The sequence below is a fragment of the Dipodomys ordii genome, unplaced genomic scaffold, assembly GCF_000151885.1.
Source record: "Dipodomys ordii isolate 6190 unplaced genomic scaffold, Dord_2.0 Scaffold80, whole genome shotgun sequence".
NCBI lineage: Eukaryota > Metazoa > Chordata > Mammalia > Rodentia > Heteromyidae > Dipodomys > Dipodomys ordii.
The window spans coordinates 6,902,703-6,927,554 of NW_012267296.1; the positions used below are offsets into that span (position 1 = coordinate 6,902,703).

General features: G+C 36.9%; 1 protein-coding gene across 1 annotated transcript; it reads left to right on the forward strand.

The window, feature by feature from the left end:
- Positions 1-59: 59 nt before the first annotated feature.
- Positions 60-20,911, forward strand: Satl1 (spermidine/spermine N1-acetyl transferase-like 1). Its single transcript, XM_013024971.1, has 6 exons — positions 60-977; positions 3,102-3,153; positions 18,356-18,436; positions 19,457-19,558; positions 20,148-20,188; positions 20,741-20,911. The coding sequence occupies exons 1-6, from the start codon at positions 60-62 to the stop codon at positions 20,909-20,911; spliced, it is 1,365 nt and encodes a 454-aa protein (XP_012880425.1).
- Positions 20,912-24,852: the final 3,941 nt, after the last annotated feature.

The following is a 24,852-nucleotide window of genomic DNA, read 5'->3' on the forward strand; positions in this document are numbered from 1 at the left end:
ATCAAGTAGAGTTTTTGTTCTTTTCTTTCCAATTCTCATCTTCATATAGACTTATTTCAATGTTTGAATTACAGAAAGAACAGGAAACAGCCGACAGCCTCTCTCCACATCTGTTTCACTGCGATTCCCATCGGCCTACTAATTCTCTGCCAACCAATCATCTACCAACCAACGATCTGCCAACCATTCATCTAGATCAACCAGCCTTGGTCCAAGTCATCCTCATCCGTCAAGACATGAATCAACTGGGCAAGAACGAATCAGAAGTGAACAAACCAACCCAAACAGGTAGGGAACAAACGGACACAAATCAGCCAGGTACAAATCTGCCAGACTTGTGCTTGTTTGATATGAACCAACCAGAGAGGCATCGACTAAGCATAAGTCTTCATGATATGAAGAAATTAGACATGAAATATCTTGATATGTTACAATCAGAAGTAGGCCAGAAAAGCTTGAGTCATCCCAGCTTGTGGCAACCAGGTATGAGCAATCCGATCTCAGGTCAGCCAGGTACAAGCCACTTAGAAAGGAGCCAAGAAAATAAGTGGTGTCCAGTGGAGGTACCATCATGCAAAAATTGCCAAGATACGAGTGAACTAAGTAAGAGCCAGGAAGCTTTGAGGAGCCCAGTTGTCATCCGTTCAATCATGACCAAGCTGGACATGAGCCAGTTAACCATCGATAGGTTGAGCGTCAGCAGTCAATCAGATGCAAGTCAATCCGGGCCAAGCCAATCAAGTAAGAACAATCTAAACTTGAATCCACCAAGCTCTAGTCAATCGAATGCAACTGAACAAGGAAAGCCAAGACAATCAAGCAAGAACTATCTAAACTTGAATCCACCAAGCACTAGCCAATCAAATGCAAGTGAACAAGGAAGGAGCCAATTACCTAAGACACAACAAAGCACTACTTCTTTTCAAATAAGACCCGCAGAGCCTGAAGACTGCGGAGAAATCCTGCGTCTGATTAAAGTAAGCTTGTTTTTACTTATTACTGGGGTTTTTATGGTATTAATGTAGCTCTGAAAGAGAGTAAGGAAGGCATAGTCTGGGTGCAAATTATATTTTGCTAATTATGACCTTCTAGAAGTCACTAAATCTCCCTAATCATCCTTCCCCCAAATGAAGATTAGTGCAATTCTTACCTGGGAATATTGTAATGATTTAGAAACAATATTTACATGTAAATTGCTTGTTGTGTAGTGGGAGGAAGTCTGAAATAATCATATGGGAATCCTGTCACTAGAGATTGAATATGCTGTCCCTCCTGAGAAAGATGTTTTCAAGAAGATTTTACAGAAAAGAAATGCATAATTTAACAAAGGATCTACCAGTGACAAAATTTCAGGTATTCATGACTAAGATTTTGGAGTAGGAAATCTTGTTTCTAAGACCATACCTACCTGTGGAATCCGATGGCTGGCTTCCTAGAAAACAGTAGTCACACCCACCAAAATTTCTGTACAATCTGAGTTCCTTGATTCCAGAATTCCACTCACAGAGAGCCCCCAGAAATCGGAGCAGCTGAATTAATTTTTTCTTATGTAAATGTTTATTTAAATGGCAATTATTATACTGTAGTAAAGGGAGACAAGTTAATAGCCATAGTCACTGTACTCAAATTCTGGAGCATTGAGAGCAATCATTTATGTGATGCACAACCTCAACAAGTCTTATAAAAGAACCAGAGAAAAGTAACAGTGTGTATTCTTTATGTAGTAGATATGTGGCCCAAACAATCCGAAGATTCTTGGTAGTAATTTAATACATATTCACTGGAGAAAAACAATGGAAAAGGTAAATTATTTTTTCTGCTGGCATCACAGTCTGGTATATTGTTGGCAGCTTGAGTTCTTCTTTAATGTATATCAACTTTTTAACTCCATAAGGAGTTGATTAGAGATTGGTCATCACAGTAATTCCTTAGTTGAGAGTATTTCAGGTTTTATGTACTGTCCTAACACAAAAATTGTTCTGTATGCATCTAGTTAATCCCCACCCACTCTCTTTTCCTCTCTCCCTTCCTCTCCTCCCTCTGTGTGTGTGTGTGTGTGTGTGTGTGTGTGTGTGTGTGTGTGTGTGTGTGTAGTCCTGGAACTTGATCTCAGGACACTGAGCTTCTTTGCTCAAGGCTGGCACTCTACCTCTTGAACTCCACTTCTGGCTTTTCTGAGTAGCTAGGGTTATGGTTGTGGCCTTGAACCATGATCCTTAGTAGCTAAAATTACAGGATTACAGGCATGAATCACTTGTGCCTGTCAAAGAGTGAATATATTTAATATAACTTTCTAAGTGTAAGACACAGACCACAAAGCAAAGAATTCATTTAAATGTATAAAAAGATTATTAAAAAAAGCAGTATTTCAAAAGTTGAAAGTTCAATTTGCAAAAATGCCTTACAAGCAGACATGGTACAGGTTTGTTTGTTGAGTCTGTGATGCTTATGTCACATATAATATCTAACCTGAATATTTAGAAACTATTTTTGCATGTTTTCCCACTCTTTAGTTGCATTCAAAGCTATTAATCTAATCAATTGACCTTCATATTAATTAAAGAGCAACACTAGTTAACTAGTTATTTTTATTTGTTTATTGACAATGCTGGAATTTGTACTCAGGACCTCACACTTTTTAGGCAGAAGCTCTGCCAATTGAGTTCTAACTGCATTTTTTTGCTTTAGGTATTAATCAGATCAGAACCTTGCGTTTTTGCCAAGGATACCCCAAACTCATGATCCACCTACTTACTCTTCCCATGTAGTTAGAATTACAAGCGTGTGCCACCATCCTCAGCTTGTTGGATGAGATATCGTCTTGCTAACTTTTTGACCAGGATGACCTGCACCGTGATCTGATCTCTGCCTCCCAAGTAGCTGAATTACAGGCACAAGCCACCTCTTAGCTCTCTTTATTCTTTTGTTGCATTGTTGTCTTCCATTTGAAGTTTCTTGATGACAGGGACTAATTCAGACTCACTTTTAATACTTCCTAGGGTATTACATGTTCATACATGCTCAATAAAGATGTCACGATGATTATCATCTTAAGAATTGTTTAATAAATCATAAACTGAAAGTTTTCTCTACATTGACAGGAATTGGCTGCCTCCGATGATATGCAGCATACAGTGAAGATAACAGCAGGAGGTAAGATATTTTGTGCTATTTTCAGAGCAAGTGAAAGAAGGATGAATGTATGCACACAGGACTAGCACTTGGACATGTAGTAGCACTTGTTTTAGGGACATAACATTGATCCCATTAATAGTATCTAGTACTATTAATGTTAATATTAATAGTATAATATATCGGGCACCAATTTGATAGGTTTTCCATGCACTATGATTTTATATTTCTCCCATTTTAACATATAATTGATATAAATAGCTCTTAGACTACAAATGATTTTCAAAATAGGGAGCAAGAAGTGTTGATGATCCAAAAAAGTATAATTGTACACCCAGTATGTTGTTAGAAGCTTGACAGGATTCTATGGACAAAAGAGACATCATTTCAAGTAGTTGCAAAGTATTTCTCACATTTCATAGCTGACAATATTAATAGACAGATGCTTAGTTTATGATGGTTGAGAAATTTTTAAGGTAGTAATGGGAAGATTAAGAAAGCAGATGAACAAAGTATATAAAATTAAAATAGCAAAGACCATGTAGGGAATGTTATACCTGCAACATGATTAATTCAACAGCAGTCTAAACATTCACAAAATGAGAACAAAAGAGGATATTCTTAGAACAAGGTTAAATGGGCTCAATAGCTATGTACATAGGATCATATAAAATGAAATGAATTCCAAGAAATGCAGATCTTCAGCTCAAGGCTAGCACTCTACCTCTTGAGCCATAGCACCTCTTCTGGCTTTTTTTCTGCTTATATGGTGCTGAGGAATCGAACCCAGGGTCTCATGCATGCAAGGCAAGCACTCTACCACTGAGTCACCTTCCCAGCCCAGCAAGAGGCTTTTTATTGTAGTTGCTTACTGTTATTTTTTTAACCTTCTTTCCTTTTTTCTTTGGTTGATTCCCTTCTCTTGCTGTTTTTTTATTTCTGTACCTTTTCTCTTGAGTATAAGTTTATCTGATTTGGGAAAGGAAAGGGGAAGCACAGAAATGGTGGGACAAAGGGTGAACCAATTTAGCAGTGAAATTCACTAGACACTATGTTGGAAAGGAAGTAGGGAGGAGAAAAAAACTGGGAGAGAATGAGTGAGGGGTGACATGGTTCAAAAGGAAATGTACTCATTATCTGATTTATGTAACTATAACCACTCTTTACCTCACCTTTACAATAAAAATTTAAAATCTTTAAAAAAGAGTATGGTAAAGGCCAACTCCTTGAGGCTGCACACTTCAGAATGCATGTAATAACTGATAACATTCTTCCAAGGAGATAAGTGGTTTCCTTATAATACTGGGTGACAGAATCAGAAGGAACTGAGTATGATTTATCTTATGTGCTATCTTATCTTATGTGCTATCATAGTGTGAACTCTGAGCTGCAGACTATGGATCAGTCTTCCTATGTCACAAATTCTTATGCTTACACTTGGTAATGAACATTATCTGAATGTTTCACTCAACAACCACTTTGCTAATCTACAGGAACTATTAGGAAACACAAGCTTGACAGTAATGGACACTGATGAAAGCAGTACTCAAACAGAAGCAGTATGACAGTATTGAAACCATATATTATTTTTTCTAAGAAAATACTGCCCTGGGGGAATGTATGACAGTTAATGTTGAAAACAATGAGCAAAACAATAGCAACAGAATGTATACTCTGTATTCCAGCCTTAGAATTGCAGTATCTTTTAATTGCAGAAGTTTCATAATGACCTCAGTCCTGTTTTCTAACCTTAAAAGTCCTTCTATACTTAGAGGCAGATAAATACTTGATACCTTCTCTACTTTTATTATAAATGTGTTTTGGTTGGTTGTGGGCCTTGAGCTCAGATTCTGGGCACTGTCTCAGAGGCTCTTTGTGCTCAAGGCTAGCACACTCTACTACTTGTGCCAGAGCTCCACTTCTGGGTTTGGGAGTAGTTAATTGGAGATGAATCTCATGGGGACCTTCTTGGGCTAGCTTTGAACCATGATCCCAGATCTCAGCCTCCTGAGTAGCTAGGATTACAGGTGTGAGCCACTGACACCCGGCTTGTTATAAACTTTTAAAGACCTGTGGGACACACACACACACGCACACACACACACACACACACACACACACACACCCTTAACAGGTAGCAAAATTCAGTGGTATTCACTGCTGTGCAACCATTGCCATATGCTAATATTATGCATATATTGAGGTGCTCGTCTCTTCTTGGACCAATTTTGATATGTTAAGGTTATCTAGAAGTATATCTATTTCTACTAGACTTTCCAATATATTCAAGTAAAGAGTTTTCAAACTTTTTATTGTCTTCTGGATTTCACTTGGATTTATTGTGATATCCTCATGTTCTACCTTTAATTTTATTTATTTGGATGAATTTTCTCCTCCTTTCCGTCTGATTGGCTAATAGTTTTTTTTGTTTTTTATCAATTTTGTTTATCTTTTTGAAGAAGAAACTTTTTTCTTTTCTCATAAGGTCTTTATTTTTTTAATTTTTATTTTATTGTTAAGCTGTTGTATGGAGGGGTTACAGTTACATGAGTAAGGCAGTGAGTACCTTACTTGTCAATCATTGTTACCCATTCCCTTCCTTGTTGTCCCACTATCCCTTCCCTTCCCCAGCTCCCATACTCTGATTCCCCCTCTCCCCTTCCCCATCCGAAGTTGTAAAGTTCATTTTCAATATGCTGTCCAGTAGATATTTTCGTTGCAATGGGTCATCCTGTGTCCTTGTTTCAGCGTTTTGTTATTCCCCTTCCTCTCCCCAGATGAGACATATGTATATACAAGATGTCGGGTATCAAAATCGAATACAGTGACAACAGGGGATATGCTATAGGGGAAAGAACATACAAAGGAAACAACAACAACAAAAATAATAAAATCACATAGTACATTTAAAACAGTAACAATAAAGACGACCTCTTGTGTCCATATCTTGGAGTTCATTTCACTTACCATCATCTTATATGTCATATATACATGGCTTTTGAGCTTTTCAGCTCATCTGATAAAACTAACCTATATGGATACTAATTATTACAAGTAAGGGAAACCATGGGACCTAAATTTCTTTGGGACTGATAACTTCACTTAATATGATTTTTCCAAGCCTTTCTATTTCCTAAAAAATTGGGTGGTGGTGTTATTTCTGATGGAGGCATAGAATTCCATTGTATATATGTACTACATTTTGTTGATCCATTCATCTACTGAGGGGCATATGGGTTGGTTCCATATCGTAGCTATGGCAAATAATGCTGTAATAAACATAGTTGTGCTGGGAGCTTTAGTGTGGCCTTGTTTGTGATCCTTTGGGTAAATGCCCAGAAGTGGGATTTCTGGGTTATAGCAGAGCTCGATTGAAGTCTTTTGAGGAACATCCATACTGCTTTCCAGAGTGGCTGAACAAGTTTATACTCCCACCAACAATGCAATAAGGTTCCCTTCTGTCCACATCCCCTCCAGCATCTGTTCTTAGATTTCTTGATTATATCCATTCTTAATGGGGTGAGGTGGAATCTCAATGTTGCGATTTGCATTTCTTTTATGGCCAGAAAAGTTGAACATTTCTTCATGTTTCTATTGGCCATTCTTATTCCCTCTTCAGAGAAGTTTCTCTTTAAGTTGTTAGCCCACTTATTAATGGGGTGGTTGTTTCTTTGAGAATTTGTTTTTGGGTGACAATTTTTTGAATTCTAAGTATGAAATGAGGCCCTTGTCTGTTGTGTAGCTAGTGAAGATCTTCTCCCAGTCTGTGGGCTATCTATTGATCTTGCTAGCTATGTTCTTTGCCATGCAGAAGCTCTGTAGCTTCATGCAATCCCATTTGTCTAATCTTTCTTTGATTTGTTGAGTTTCTGGGTCTCTATTAAGAGAATTTTGGCCTGTACCAAGGAGCCCTAGAGTTTCTCTTATTCCTCCCTGTAATATTTGCAGGGTGTCTGCTTTTACTTCGAGGTCTTTGATCCATTTGCAGTTGATTCTTGTGCAGGGTGATACATAAGATCTAATTTTAGTTTTCTACAGTTGTTTTAACAAATTTTTCCAGCTCCGCTTACTGAAGAGACTATTCTATATTTTTGGCCTCCTTATTGAACATTAGGTGACTATAGTTCTGTGGGTTCATTTCTGGGTCTTCAGTTCTATTCCATTGGTCTTCAGGCCTATTCTTGTTCCAGTACCAAGCTGTTTTGATTACTATGGCTTTGTAGTAGAGTTTGAACTCTGGTATTGTTATTCCTCCAGCACTCTTCCTTCTGCTAAGGATTATTTTTGCTATTTGGGGTCTTTTATTGTTCCATACGAATTTTTGAATTGCGGCTTCTATTTTGTTGAAGAATGAGGTTGGGGTGTTGTTGAGTATTGCGTTGAGTTTGTAGATAGCCTTTGGCAGAATTGCCATTTTCATGATGTTAATCTTCCCTATCCAGGAGCATGGGAGGTTTTTTCCACTTCCTTAGACCTACTTTAATTTCCTTTTTCAGATTTTTAAAGTTTTTTTCATAAAGGTTCTTCACTTCTTTAGTTAAGTTTATTTCTAGATATTTCTAGGTATTTTTTGGGGGGGCTATTACAAATGGAGTTGCTTTCCCAATTTCTGCTGTGCTCTTCTCATTATTAGCATACAAGAAAGCCATTGACTTTTGAGGGTTAATTTTATACCCTGTTACTTTGCCAAAGTTTTGAATCAGCTTAAGTAGCTTAAGAGTGGATTCCATGGGTTTCTTTAAATACAAGATCATGTCATCTGCAAAGAGGGAGAGTTTTACTTCATCTTTCCCAATTTGGATCCCCTTTATGTTTGCATCTTGTCTAATTGCTCTATCTAGGCATTCTAATACTAAGTTGAAGAGGAATGGAGAGAGAGAACATCCTTGTCTTGTTCCTGAGTTTAGAGGAAATGTCTTTAGCCTTTTGCCATTAAGTATAATGATGGCTGTAGGTTTGTCATACACAGCCTTTAATATATTGAGAAATGTCCCTTGGATTCCTATCTTCTCCAAAGCTTTCATCATGAAGGGGTGTTGGATCTTGTCAAATGCTTTTTCTGCATCTATTGAGATAATTGAGTGGTTCTTATCCTTGCTCTTTTTGTTGTGATGTATTACATTACTATTGAACCAGCTTTGCATCCCTGGAAGAAGAAATTTTTTGTTTCATTGATTTCTTTGTAAAGTGTTTTAGTCACTATTTCATTGATTTTGGCTGAAATTTTATTATATCTCCCTTGATCTCTTTTAGCTGTTTAGCTGTGTTCTCTTTGAGCTCAGTTATTCATTTATATTTACTTAGAATTAATTTAACATTTTGTGTATTCTTATCAAATCACTACAGTTTGCTTGTTGTGTTTGAGTTTGTCTAGTTGCTTACAATGCTCTTTCATTTCTTTTAACATTCTTACATTTATACCTTGAGCTCAATATGTACGGATTCCTTCATTTTGCTGTTATTGTGATTGCTTATTGTATAAATGTTGGATTTTCAAGGTGTTATCTTTTCTTGATTTCTCATATTTCACATATTTCTGTGGATGTATTCATTTGAAGACCTTTAAAGTTTGAGCTTTTTGTTGCCTGAAGTCTTCCTGTTGGGTTATTCTGTATGCTATCACTGAATTGGATGTTAACTGAGTTGATTAGTTTTGTATTGCTACTGGCTTGAGGATATATCTCAGCTCTAATAACTTCTTCTATTAAAAATTCAATGAGATATTTATGAACAGTTAGATATTTTTGGGTAAATTTGCACTCAAACATACAGTATATACCAGGGGCTAGGGATTTTGTGTGGTATGAGAAGAGGCTAGAAGGATAAGAATGTCCAGTGTAGGTAGACTCAGGAGTCAGTGGCTCACAACTGTAATAGTAGCTACGCAGAAGGCTGAGATCTGAGGATTACAGTCCAAAACAAGCTTCAGCAGAAAAGTCCATGAAACTCTTGTTTCCAATTAACTACCAAAAATTTAGAAGTAGAGCTGTAGCTCAAGTGGTAGAGCACTAACCTTGAGAGAAAAAAGTCAGGGACAGCACCTAGGCCCAGCATTCAAGCCCCCGGATGGGCACAAAGAAAAGAGTAGACATATATAGGAAGAAAGATGAGAAGTAGAATGGAATGTGATAGGTGTAGTTGTCTTATATACTCTTGAATAGGTACATAATTCTGTTGTTGTGGAGAGGGGTGATAATATCAGGGATGACAAATGGATAGAAAAGATGAGACAGAGTTAATAGGGTAAGGAAATGGGGTGGTATGCTACACAACCAGATAAAGAAAAGAAAGAAAGAAAAAGTTTGTCTTCCTTGGTAAGGGTAAAATAGATTGCCAATGTGTTTTGATCTATGTGTACTTTTAAGTCAGGTAGTCTGTGTTTGATGAAATTGGGTGTTATAGTGTTTGGTGCATAGATATTTAGAATTGTCATATTCTCCTGTAGTAGAATTCCCTCTGTTAGTATGCAATGACATTTTTTGTCTCTCTTACTGACTTTAATTTGAACTCTTTTATCTGACATCACAATCGCTATACTATCCTGTTTATTGGGGCCATTTGCTTAAATGATTTTATTTCAACTTTTCACTTTGAGAATGTGTCTGCTTTTTTAAAAAAATTATTGTGAAAATACGATACAGAGGGGTTACAATTACATGGGCAAGGTAATGAGTACATTTCTTATCAAGCATTGTTGCCTCTTCCTTTGTTTCCCCTTCCAATTCCTTCCCATCTATCCCCCGCCCCCTTCCCCGCCCACCAAAGTTGTAAAGTTCGTTTTTCAACATAAGACTTGTACATCTCATTGTTTCAATGAGTCCACCTTTATCAGCAAGATGAGTCTCTTGTAAACAGATGGACAAGTCTTGCTTTTGATGTAAGTAGTCAGTCTGTGTCATGTAATTGGAGATTTAAGTCCACTAATATTGAGGGTTAGGACTGAGAGGTGTCTGGTAATACCTGCCAAGTTCTCTCCCTTCTTAGAAGTTGTCCTCCTCCATTCTGACTATATTTATCTGATTGTCTGGTAAGGAGCATTTTCTCTGCCAATATCATATTCTTGTTGGTTTTCTGTATGAAGGACAACTTTAAGTAGTTTCTGTAGTGCTGGTTTGATGTGTATAAATTTTGTCAATTTTTTTGTTATAGAATGTTTGAATTTGTTGTTTGGTTATGAAGGATAGCTTTTATGGGTGCAGTATTCTGGGTTGGTAATTATTTGATTTTAGGGTTTAGAATACATCATGCCAGGTTCTTCTTGCTTTCATGGTCTCAATTGAGAAGTCTGTAGTTATTCAGACTGATTTTCCCTTGTAAGTAATCACACTTTTCTCTCTGACAGCTTTTAGTATCCATCCCTCTATTGATCTTATTATAATGTGACCGTAAGATGATCTGTTCTGATCTGGCCTGTTGGGTGTCCTAAATGCTTTTTGTATTTGAATGGGCCTTTCTTTTCTAAAATTTAGGAATTTCTCTGCTAGGATTCTGTGAAATACGTTTACTGTCCACTTGGCTATCTTTCTGCTCTCTGGCTACCTATCAGTCTCAAATTTGGTTTTTGAATTTTCTTGTAGTTCCTGAAGCTTCTCTCTTGTTTCTTGGGTTTGTTCTGTATAATAATCTCCTGTCATTCAATTTGATCTGCTCTGTCTTCCAGCTCTGGGACTCTGTCTTCTACTTCGTCTATTCGGCCACAAAGACTTTCCATTTTATTTAATTCTCTATTTTTTTTGTCCTTTCTGAGGACTTCTCTCTCCTTTTTGAAGTTTTGTTTTAGGGTTTCTAAGAAAATCTTCACATAATTAGTTTGTATTTTCCTTAACTTCCTTTACCTGGATGGCTGCTTTATCATTGGACTCCTTTGACATCTGTTGGAATTCCTTTAGCTTCTTGTTTGTGCTCTCCAGAAATTCTTACATTATTCTTTGGTTAATCTCATCATGCTCACGAATTGTCTTGTATATACCTCCAAACTTTTCATTAATTAAATTGATCAGCAATGCTTTTAGTGCATCTTGTGAAGTGTCTTCTAGGTCCCAATTTCTTTCTCTGTTGTCTAGTTGTTTTCTGTGATCATTGCATTTCCCTAGATTTGAATATTTCTAGTATTTGTGTGGTGTATTCTGCCCATTTGAAGACATTTTTGGTTTTCTTTGGGGAATCTGTTGTCTTCTAAATAGGCTGTTTCTTGTTTTCTTGGTTGACTAAGAAGCTGGCATTCGGTTCCTTCGTTGAGATTTACTTATCTGGGTTCAGGGCTTGTATGGATTGCTGAGTGGAGATGTAGAGTTCAGTGGTTATGTGGAATTGTATTGTTAAAATTTGACTATCGGATGAAAGTATTAAGTTTGTGAGGTAAGGTTGAGATAGGGAGGGATAGTGTTCAGGGATATATATGAGTGAGGGCTACAAGTTTATAGTGGAGTTAGAAAAGAATGGGGAGATGACAGGGAATGAGTGCGGTAGAGGATATAAATGAGGGAGAAGAAAAAAATAATAAAGGGAAAAGAAAGAAAGAAAAGTTATCTTGTATTCTATATTGAAGGAGTCAAGAGAAATTGGGTTATGCTGCCTTCTCTAAAAAGCCTAAGGTAATGGCTGTCCCCTGTCTAATTACAGCTCTACTTTTTTGGGGAGAGGGGGTTGGATGTGAGGCCTGAACTCTGGGTCTGGGCACTGTCCCCCAGCCCTTCAGCTCAAGGCTAGTACTATACCACTTGAGCCACAGTGCCACTTCTGGCTTTTCCTGCTTATGTATTGATGAGGAATTGAACCCAAGACCTCATGCATGCAAGGCAAGTACTCTATCACTGAGCCACCTTCCCAGCCCCCTCATTTCTACTTTTTAAGAGAGAAAGAAGAATGGGATATTATATATGTATATATTACAAAGAACAGATTATAAATTACATAAATATATCTCAAATCATATTAGTAGACCAAGAACTTCCAACTTGGTGATTCACATTCTCTAAAAACTCAGGAAGAGAAAGAGAAAAACATAAATAAAAAAAGAGGCTCCCTACTCAATGTGTCAGCAGTCAGGTCTGTTCTGTACTGCCATTAATGGTTTATAGCCATCATTCCTGTGTGAGTATGGGTCCTACTGTGGTTTTCCAAGGTGTCTCCATGGCTGTGTGCTTCTCCAAGGGGTCCACTTGCAGGAGTTGTAGTTTGCTGGTGCAGGGGCAGTGCTATGTCCCAGGGGTCTTTTCCAGGTAGTCACCAAAAGAACCTGTTCCACCAAGGGAGGGTTCTCCAATGAGGTACACACAGATTCCAGAATCAGTGTTGAGCTGGCCAGTGGAGTCCTGGTGTGGGATCTGTGTCTAGAGATATTGGTCTCAAACTCCATTGTTTGAGGTTTCCCCCTGGTGTGGCCATTCAGGTGTGTCACTCTCCCCCTTTCTCTCTCCTCTGCTGCTTTATGTTGTATGGCCACAGCAGCAGGAGCTGCTCATCAGGGTTCTGCACATTGATTCTGAGATTTTTCCTGTTTTCACTTCTTATATTCCTGAGGAGTGATTTCTTTTTAAAAAATTAATTGTTGTTTTAGGGGTGATATCCAATGGGATTACCTTTACATACATCAGGTAATTAGTACATTTCTTTCCTTTTGCTTAATATCATCTGTTCCCTCATTCTCTCCCATTCCCTACCTCCCATTTCTGCCCAATAGTTGCTTGGTTCACTTTCATCAATGTCCAGTGCAGCTTGTGGGCTTTGTTGCTGTACTTTTTCACCCATTGATTCCTCTATCTCAGGAAAGAACAAAATGGGATTTTGATGGGGATTGCACTGAATTTGGCAGTATGGCCATTTTCACAATATAGATTCTCCCTAACCACAAATGTGGAAGGTGTTTCCATTTCCTTGTGTCTTATTTGAATTATTTTTTAAGATTTTTTATAGTTTTTACTAAATGGATCTTTTACATCTTTGGTAAGGATAATTCATAGATATTTAATTTTGAGGCTATTGTAAATGGGGTTGTTTTCATGATTTCCCTTTATAATTGTATATCTTTGGTGTACAGAAAGGCTACTGATTTTTATGGGTTAATTTTGTATCCTGCTACTTTGCCAAAATAGTCAATTAGTTCTACAAATTTATGAGTGGAGTTTGTTGGGTCCTTTAGGAATAAGATCATGTCATTAAAAAATAGGGATAGTTGGGCTGGGAAGGTGGCTCAGTGGTAGAGTGCTTGCCTTGCATGCCTGAGGCCCTGGGTTCAATTCCTCAGCACCACATTTGCAAAAAGAAAAAAGCCAGAAGTGGCGCTGTGGCTCAAGTGGTAGAGCACTAGCCTTGAGCTGAAGAGCTGAGGGACAGGGCCCAGGCTCAGAGTTCAGGCCCCACGACCGGACACCCCAAAAAATTGGGATCGTTCAATTTCTTCTTTCCCTATGTGGATCCCTGTAGTGTCTGTTTCTTGCCTTATTTCTCTGGCTAAGAATTCCAGAACTATATTGAAGAGTACAGAGAGTGGGCATCTTTGCCTTATTCTTGATTTTGGGGGAAATGTTTTTGCTTTTCCCCATTTAGTATATTGGCTGTTGGGCTGTCACATATGGCTTTAATTATTTTAAAGAATGTTCCACCTATTCCTATTTTCTCTAGAGCTTTTAACATGATGGATGTTGTATTTTGTCAAATGCCTTTTCTGCATCTAATGAGATGATCATGTGGTTCTTGACCTTGTCTCTGTTGATGTGATGAATTACATTTATTGACTTGCATATGTTAAACCTGTCTTGCAACTGTGGGCTGAAGCCTACTTGGTATAATGTATGATTTTTTATGTGTTTCTGGATTCTGTTGGCTAATATTTTATTGAGGAACTTTGCATCTTTGTTCATCAGAGAAATTGGTTTGTAGTTCTCTTTTTTTTGTTGGATCCTTGCCTAGTTTTGGGATGAGTGTGATAATGGCTTCATAGCTTTCTCCCTCTGCTTCTATTTCACTGAAAAGTTTTATACAATTCTGCAGTGAATACATTTGGGTCTAGGCCTTTCCTTGCTGAAAGACTTTTGATTACTTCCTCTATCTCGTTTTATGATATTGGTTTATTTAGTTCATTTATGTCTTCCTAGTTCACTTCGGGAATTTTTGAGATGAGTCTCTTGGTGACAACAAATGGATAGATCTTATTTTTTGTTCTAATCCACAGTTCTTTAGATTGTGGAACTGATTCCTTTAATGATTACGATTATTATAGAAAGATGTGTTGTTTCCTGACATTTTCTTGTTTTCCTGTATTTTGCTTTTTTCCTAGTCCTGCGATTACTAGTCTTCTAATGATTTTGTCTGATATGTTTCCTTGATTTTGATTGTTTTCTTCCGATTGTATTCTTCTTTTAGTGTTCTTTTTAGTGCTCATTTAGTGTTCATGAATTCATTTAGTTTTTGTTTGTCATGAAGGTTTTAATTTCACTGTCAAATGTAAATGATAGCTGTGCTGGGTATACTAGTTTGGGATAGCAGTTGTTGACCTTCAGGGTTTGAATAATACCATTCCAGGCTCTCTTTGCATTGAGGGTTTGTGTGGAGAGCTCTGCAGTGATTCTGAGTTTCTTTCTCTTGTAATATTGTTCCTTCATTGATTTTTCAGCATTTAAAATCAATTTCTTGCTCTTCAAGTCTAATGTTTTACTAAGTTGTGTCTAGAAGTGTTTCTTCTAGGGTCCTGTCTACTGGGTTTTCTATATGCTTCTGTTGTAAGGGTGAGATTTTCTCTCTTAAGACTGGAGAAATTTTCTGTAATTATCTTACTGAATAAGTTTTCCATGCCCCTATTATGAAATTATTCCCCCTCATCATTCCCGACCAGCTCACTCTCCTGATAGGCTGGGCTATGGAAGATGCAGCATCCTAGTGCCTGCCAAGTATGACTCCCTGTGGCCTTCCATTGGAAGCCAACTGGTGGAGTAGGGGTTGAAGCAGGTCTCTGGTCTGTTTGTCCTCTTCAAGTGTGGTGTTCCTTCTTGAGAAGGAGATTGAGGGGTCCGGGTCAAACTCTGTGGGTCATTGCCAGTGCTGGTCTCATTTGTGTGTGGGGGGGGCATCCTTGGCAAGAGACTCAGTGGTCCTGGTACTGGCTGTGGGCTGACTGGCAATGCTGTGGCTGACTGGCTGTGCTGTGGCAGAAGTTTGTTTTTGTGTGCTGCAGCTCACCAGTTGCCAGGGCACTACACTCTGTTGTGCTAGGCCACTGTGGGAGCTCTCCAGGTCTGATGTCATGGTGGCTCACCTCTGGTCTCAATCTCTGTCTGTTCTGTGCATGTCCAGCTCTGTGGGAGTTTTCTGCTTCTGAGTTCTGCAGTCTGTTGGTGTTCTGGAGTCCCTGGCAGCGGGTGCCACTTTTGCCCCTTATCCACACTGCTGGCTTGGGGTGGTTGAGGGGCTTTCATGATTTTTTTCATACTTGTGTTTGTAAATTATAACTTTTTCAGTTCCTGTGATTTTCTGCTTGTTTGTTTGTTGTCGATCTCTTGGGGGAATTGTGTGTTGAGACACTGTTTGGTTAGAGAGCTACGGTAATTCCCTACTGTTTTGGTGCCATCTTTCTTGTTTCTTCTGATTTCTTCAGTATTAAGTAGGGTGAGCCTCTGAAGTTTGTTTGGTGGAGATTCAGGTGTGTTGCTCTCAATCTCCCTGTGCAGCAGGCCTGTGGCAGCAGCTGCTCAGCTCTACTGAAATCTTCACTGTTTTCTGTTCTTACATTTCTGTTTTGTGAATTCTTTTGTATTAGAATGAGTATCTGTTTAAAGTTTAATTGGTGTGGATTTCTTGAGGTGAGGTATGCGCTGGGACCCTGAATCTCTTTGGTCAGAGACACCCAGAAAGTTTACCTGTGACAATTTTACCATCTTCCTAGATAACATGATTCCTTGTTTTGTCTGTATATGATACATCAAGGAATCACTGAGTACAATAGGACTTCCCATGGACCGGGTGGACAGGGTCCTATTAATAGACAGCCACTAAATACCAACAACCTGATAGACATGGTACTAAAGCAAAGCATTAGGTAAGGTTCCCAGTAGAATATCCACTCTGACTCTTGAAATGTATATTTTTCCCAGGTGTTCTAGCAGTGCCCTAGGTGTAAGAAAAAGTCCTTAATGTTGGTTTTTGTCTTAGGGTCTCTTTTGTTGTGATAGAGAAGAGGAAGAACTGCCCTAGGTGGCTCCATTTATTCCCTTGTGGGATACTTTACTCAATCAATAGGTTTTCCACATGAGGCCGGGTCCCCTACATCCTAGGTTTGTTCTCCCTGAAGTAAAGTCCACCAAATTACAGAAAAGTTCCAATGTTTTCTTCCCAGCATGCTCCACATGGTGATAGGAGTATTGATTCACGACAGCCACTTAGGGATATGTTTGTGGCAGTCTCCTCTGCCACTGATTTTCCTTCTGATCTTGTGTACTTGTAACCCACTGGATCAGCGAAGGAGATGATAGAAAATTTGGTCAGCATTTTAACCTACTTGCATGAGAGTGGAGGGATTTACTGCCAAAATATGGAATTGGGTAGAGTTCTTTCCTCAAGCCACTTAGTAAGATTCATCCATCCTCATTAGAAGAGATATTGTGCAATTTCAATCTTTTCCAATTTATCAAGACTAGGTATGTAGCCTAAAATATGTCCTAATTCTGGAGAAAGTTCCATATACAATTGAGAAAAATGTGTATTCATTTTTTGTTTTCAGGTAGAATATTTTGTGTATGTTTGCTAGGTCCAATTATTCCACAGTTTTGTTCATGCTATCTGTTGCTTAATTTTGTTTTGTTGTTCTATGCTATTGAAAGTGGGGTATTAAAAGTCTCATTCAATTGTGCTATAATAGTGATCTACTTTTCTCCATTTAGTTCAATCAATGTTTGCTTCATGTATTTTGATGTTGTGATGTTTACTGTATATATGTTTATAATTTCTGTATTTTTCTGGTGAATTGACTCCTTTGTAAGCACATAATGTCCTTGATTCATAATGAATTTTGGCTTAAAGTCTGTTTTTCTTGGTATTATAATAGCCACTCAAGCTCTTTAGGTTTTTATTTGTATAAAATCAACTTCTTTCCATCATTCCATTCCAACCTATTTTTTTCAGTGACTCTATAGTGTTCTTCTTAGACAAAATATGTAGTTTCTGATGCTTCTTAAAATTTTTTATCCATGCTGCTAATCTTTGTATTTTGAAATGAATGTTCAATCTTTTCACATTTAATTACTCATGAGACCATACACATCTGCCAGTTTTCTATTTGCCTTACAGTGTATTCTTGTTTCCTGTTTCTTTCATTTACTGCTTTTTTGCATGTTTTGTTGATTTTGTGTTGGAACATTTTGACTCTCAGGATTTATAATCTTCAATTTTTGCAGAGGCTTATTGTCAAAAATCAGCCTGAGTTTACTGTGTTCTTAGGTTTTTTTCTGAGTCAGTGTCTTTCTCTAGTCAATTGCAGTGGTTTTCTAAACCTTCCTTTTATTTATGGTTTTGTTTTGACTGTCCAAAAAAACCCTATGTTGAGCTACCTTATATATTTCTAGAAGCTATATTATCTGGCAGTTTGGAATAATGTAGTAACCAACTTCTAAGCCTTTGTGCCAGTGATCACAGTGGCACTGTATAGTTAAAATGTAAAACCCAGCTGGGCACTGGTGGCTCACAGCTGTAATCCAGCTTCTCAGGAGGCTGAGATCTGTGCCTCCCAGGCAGGAAAGTCTGTGAGAGTATCTCAACCATGAAAAGGTTGGAAATGAAGCTGTGGCTCAAGAGGTAGAGTGCTAGCTGTGAACAAAAAAGCTCAGGGACAAATAATCCCTGAGTTCAAGCCTCAGCACCAGGACAACAAACCAACCCATAAACTCCATGATTTTGAGGACATTAACTTTATGGTCCACCCTTTCTCCAGAAAACAGCTCCAGAAATACAGACTGTCAACCTCACAACAACCTTCAGTAGGACAGGAGGTATGTATGTAGCTGGTACCACACTTTGGCTGAATTTGACCTAAATTAACTAGAATTTATAAGACAATCACCTGAATATTCAAGTGCTCAAATAAACGCCTCTACAGTTCGAAAGTATTCCATTTGGACAGTTTTTGTCAGTTTTCTGTCCAAGTGGAGAGAGGAATTCTTGGTGCTTCCTAATTTGACATCTTCCCTCTCTCGTTATAAATTTCTGATGCATTGTTTGTGAATTGATATTCTAGATTTACTCAGGGATGGCTTTGGGGTCAATCCTCTTTTTTACTGCCTGGTTGCTGAAGTTTTCCAACAACAAAAAAAATCAGGTAAACTAAACTTCCTTTTTCCAATATAGTCTGGAGTATTCTTTCTATATCTTCAAAACAAAGTGTATTTATAGTTAATAAAAATACTAGTTAAAAAGAGGAGTATGTATGTACAAACCCAGTCCTTTATTTTTAAGAAAATGAGTGGTATATACTTAGGCTTATATGAACAATAAAACATGGAATAACTTACATCAAACTGTAAGAGTGCTTATCCTTTAGAAGGCAGCATAAAGAGGATGAAACCTTCTATATTATATATTTACATACTGATAATTTTTTCAGTAAACATTAATAGCTAAAGCAAAAACCAAAGATAATGTATTATGAGGTAAAGGTTAACTAGGAAGGTGTAGCCATGGAAAAGGGGGAAAAAGAAGGGAACATTTCAAGATGATCAAAGGATGTATTATAAATATATATGTGTATTTATACTTACACATTTACTTGTATTAATATATTAATGTATAATCCATAATTATATATTATATGTAATATATGCTGAATATTATATATGAGAATATAATATAATAATTATATTTTTATATATTATAATATATTCATGTATAATATATAATACAATAATTATTTAATAGAATACATATATTACTATCTAATATATATTAATACATTATATATTAATATATTGCATTAACATAATATATACATATATTTATATTTAAATATAGATTTGTTTAATATATTATATATAATTAAGAATATATTATTATATGCCATTAATGTATTAATATGAATGTGTGCATATTTTATAAATATTATAAAATTAATATATTAATGTATCGGTATATATTTGTGTATATATAAATATATATACACATATGTATGAATATAGTATAATGAACCCTCAAATACTACTTTACAAAGTGGGAAAGGGGAGGTGGGAATGAGAATATGGCGGAGGAGGTGAATGTTTAATATTTACTGTATGAAAACATAATTAAACCCCTCTATAAGTGTGTTAAATAAAAATATAATTGTGTCCCTTTTCCCTTTTCCTAGCAAAAGAAATAGTTGGATTTGCCATGTACTACTTCACCTATGATTTGTGGATAGGCAAGGTCCTTTATCTTGAAGATTTTTATGTCATCCATGGTTACCAAGGTAAAACTGCGATAACAATATTCCTTATGAATACTTTAAAATTTAAAAAAGCCTATTGTAATGAGGGGAGATATAGGACTTTAGTGTAAATACGCTGTTATTTATGTAATTCAATTATTTTTCATGACCCCGATCACTATCCTAGTGTAGGAAGGACTCAGATCACAGATGAGAAAAATATTCTTAGTTTTCATCAACTTTTGATTAAATCATGCTTTGACAGGTATACTTTTATCTTGGGAATGTGATTTAACATTTTAATATGTTTATTATAGATAGACAAGAAATATATAACCTGTCATAGACCATTAGTGACTCAATTCTTCACTAATTGTAAAAATAAACCTAAATTCTTTTGTATTATCATTTGTACTATGTACTGATAGGAAAACAATATGAAATGCATTCATGAATTAAATTTATATACACACACACACACACACACACACACACACACACACACACACACACATATATATCTCAACCAGATACAGAGTAGTTTAACATTTTATTTCTTTGAAGTAAAGCAAATAAATTTAGTGGTACTTTTCAACTTAAAAGTTTTCATTTGTGATTATCTATTTAACAGATTTAGGAATTGGAACTGAAATGCTAAGAAAAATAAGTCAAGTAAGTATTATAATTACTATTGATAGTCTACATATTATCCTTCTCTTCATCAACTATTATTTAACACAGTATAGTTAACTTCACTATTTAAACATAAATCTGACATATATTTCAAAATTTTTTATTGAAATTAAACTGGATTTTCAAAACAGACACACAAATACTATATAAGCAATATTAAACTAAAATTTGTCTGTAACCATATCACTAGGAGGTTACAAGTTTATATATAAAATAGGTCCATGATGTGAATCACAGTGTTATAAAAAAAGGTTTCTTTTATTTTGGCAATACATGAGAAAAATGTATTTTAAAGGTACATATTTTCTGTAGAATAATGATGTTGCAAATCACTTTGGGGATCTTAAAGAGACAGGTTTTAAAGCTGGGACTTCTCTTTGTTTACAATTATAGTGTATACCAAAAGTTAATTATTATATTACTTACAAGTCTTATGCATATATCATTTGTTACATAGAATATCTCTTCATTAAAATGTTAAGGGAGACTTCTTTCCAATAAAAGTAATTTTTGCTTATTTGTTTTTACTAGATAGCCATTAGGTCCCAGTGTGGCTACATGCACTTTCTCGTTGTCCTTTCAAACCAAGATTCTGTTGATTATTATACTCATCGAGGAGCTGTAGACCTCTCCTTTGCTGAGGGCTGGCATCTGTTCAGATTTACCAGAGAAGATCTGCAGGCTATAGCAGGGGAAGAATGAAAGAAGCCGTACAACATCTTATCTGAACATAGGCTTCCACGTTTGAATGTCACCTAACAGCAGTCTGATGCTGAATAGTGTAAAATACAGCAAGTAATGATAATAATCTTGTAGATATTTCATTCTGAAGCACATTTTGCAGATAGTTAATTAACCATTATACAAATGAATATTCTAATGGCTAGTAACAAATGTGGATAAGCTCAGCTGTAGGTAATTCAAAAATCACTTATACTTGTCTTTGGGCTAATTTTTTAATCTATATTTCACCAAATTTAGGACATTGATTTTTTTTCACATTTTAAAACATTAAAAAAAGACATTGTAAAGATTTTTGCATGTACATAGGAAAGATTCCACATATAGCTCTGTTGTATGTTTTTCTCCTTCCCAGTAGATAGTGAGTCTCTTGTAGAAATATAATTATTTTGGTATTTTATATCTAGCTGCAACTGGTATCATAGAATATGTGAATTCCTGCTATGTACATGCATTTCACAGGCAAAGGGTATGCTTCAGCTATACCCACATGACTCTGAGAAATACTAATTGTGTGGATAATTTCATCTATATATGCTACATGCAAGGGGGTATAGAACACCTAATTCTACTTTGGAAAATTAAGAATTGACACTAGAATTGGATTTGAAGGATGGGTAGGAAATTATTTTGTGGTATACAAGACAAAATTTTAAGAGGAAACCTTAGCAGAGGCAGAGAACAAGAGGCATAACAAGGAATGCATGTTTTCTAAGCAAATGCTATGTCAAAAGTATAACATACCTTGGCAGTGGGTTGTGTAAGAATGAAGATAAGATTAGACAGTAATCTTAGATCAGACAAAAAGGGCCTTGTGTCTGGCTAAGGAGCTTGAACTTGACTCTACAGTCAATGCTGAGCTACTGAAGAATTTAGAAAGATGGCTAATTATTGATAGATAATTGTCTTGACAGATAGGCTAGAAGACTTAAGTAGCAGAAACTGTATGTTAGATCAAACTCAACATCCATGTCCAAATCCCTTAGTACTTTCCTTTTTTACCAATGGATTTGCATGGATTTAGCTCTCTTGAGCTAAGTATGTGGCCATCTGAATTCTGATTTAGATATACAGAGAATTCTGAGCAATTTTAAGAAAACCTCTCTCTCTCTCTCTCTCTCTCTCACACACACACACATCTGTACTTGGGCTTGAACTCCAGGCAAACACTCCCTTAGCTTTTCTGTTCAAGGCTGTCACTACCATTTGAACCACACCTCCATTTCCTGCCTTTTGTTGGTTAATTGGAGGTAAGTGTCTGAACAGATTTTTCCGCCTGTGCTAGTTTTTAAAAATTGTTTTATTATTATTATTATAAAGGTGATATACAGAGAAGTTAGTTACATCAGTCAGGTAATGAGTGCATTTCTTTCTGGACAATGTCATTCCTTCCCTTGCTCTCTCCCAGTTTTTCCCCTCCCAGCCCCACCCACAAGTTGTAAAATTCATTTTCAACATAGTGTCTAGTGAGTACTATTGCTGCATTTATTCATCTTTTGTCTGAGTTAGTTTTAAACTGTGATCTTCAGATCTTAGACTCCTGAATAGCTAGGACTGCAAGTATAAAGCTACTCATGCCTGAAGAAAACAGTAACTTTTCTGAAAAAAAGTCAGAAATGCAGTGACTTACATCTGTAATACTACCCACTTTCAGGCTGAGATCTTGAGGGCTGCATTTCGATGCCAGTAGAGGCCAAACTTTCAAGAGACCCTCACTTCTCAACCAATAACTGGGTTGCAATAGTGTGCATCTGTAATCCCAGCTATAGAGGAGTTTGGGATCAAGAGGATATAGTTCTAGACCAGTTTGGACAACAATGTCCATGTGATTCCCATTCAATAGAATAAGCAGGGCATGGTGGTGCACAATTGCCATCTCAGGTAGGACAGCATAACAACAAGCTGGAAGGATATCTCAACAGTAGCAAGCAGGTCAAAAAAAGTCAGAAGCATCATTTTCATAATTTTATATATTTGCACATCTGCTTTGCCCTTTCAATGTGTAGGTGCTCTTGTAAGATACAGCAGCAATCTTGTGACCAGATGAGAATGCAGCATGCTATGGACATTAGAGTGGGATGTGAAAAGTCTAGACTCTTGGTGGCACTAGGAACCACTGCACAAACCCTCTCTTACCTAACACCAGGCTTTGAATCCATCTTTGTTTAAGATACTCTTAGCTGATTCACTTGCAAACAGAGCACATTCTGAAGGAAGATAGAAAAATGTTAGTTGTGAGAATAGCCAGGAAGTGACTGTGAATCCAGGAATGTGTCAATGAATGCTTGAACAAGAGGTATAAGAGCACTAGAGAAAGCAGAAATAATTTGAGAAATAAGAAATGAAGCCGGGCACTGGTGGCTCATGGCTGTAATCCTAGCTATTCAGGAAAGCAAGATCTGAGGATCACTGTTCAAAGCCAGTGTGAGCAGGAAAGTCTGTGAGACTCTTATCTCCAATAAATGACTCAGCAAAGGCCAGAAGTGGAGCTGGGGCTCAAGTGGTAGAGCACTAGCTTTGAACACAAAGAGGCTCAGTGACAATGCACAGGCTCCTGAGTTTAAGCCCCAAAGTCTGGCAAAAAAAGAAAGAAAAATAAAAAAAAGAAATGAGAAGACCAGATGGAGAGTGTCACTAAAAAATATTTACTGTTTAAACTAAAAAATTAAAAGAAAAAAGAAATGAGAAGGAGGCTGACATCACTTAATTTTAGACATACTGATATTAGGATAGTGAAAAGGTATTAGGTAGATTTAGCTAATAATTAGATATCTAAGTTGGTCTATAGTACTGGAGAAATGTGGATGTTAAAATATTACTAGTAGTGACATTAAAGTTGATTGAATGAACATCAGAGTATATATATGAGGAAAAATAAACAAGGACTGAAGTTGAGGAACCTCCATATATAAGGGCTTCAAGAGCAAGAGAAGATGAATGAAGAATAACAAGACAAAACAACAGAAAGCAAAGGGAGGGGTGAGTTTCAAGGAGGTAGTGAGAGTCAATAATTATCTTAAAAAATTTATATGTGTAAGCCAGGATGTTGCAAATTACAGAAAAATTGAAAGCAAAGAAGAGAGGGATATTACTTTTTTGTCAGTTGTGGGGCTTAAATTCAGAGCCTGAGTGCTATCCCGGAGCCTTTTTGCTCAAGCCTAGGGCTCTACCATTTTGAGCCACAGTGTTACTTCTGGTATTCTGGTGGTTAGGAGATGAGCCTCACAGACTTTCCTGCCTGAACTGGCTTTGAACAGCAATCCTCAGATCTCAGCCTCCTAAGCAGGTAGGATTACAGGCCTGAGTCACTGCTGCCTGACTGGGAAATTACTTTTTACAGATATATAGAAACCATAGGAAGATGCAGGGTATAGTGTCAAGTATAGTGACAACAGGGGATATACCATAGGGGAAAGAACATACAAAGGAAACAAAAATCACATAGTTCATTAAAAACAACAACAGCAAAAGACCTCATGTCCATATCTTGGGGTTCATTTCACTTAGCATCATCTTATATGGTCATATGTACATATTTGGGAAGGGGAAGAGGAGTAACAAAATGCTGAAACAAGGACACAGAATGACCCATTGCAACAATGAGACTCACAAGACACTATGTTGGAAATGAACTTATAACTTTGGGGCAGGGAGGGAGAAGTGATGGAGGTGGGGGAGAGAAGGGATAGTGGGAGAACAAAGGAGGGGTTAACAATGCTCAACAAGAAATGTACTCATTACCTTACTCATGTAACTGTAACCCCTCTGTACAGCATCTTTATAATAAAATAAAATAAGGAAACCATAGGAGAAAAGACACCTTGAAGGATGAGGTAGTTTTGTCTTGCTATTGTTGCTTTTGGACATAGGAAAGCTGAAGCTATTTAGAAGTTGAGGAAAAG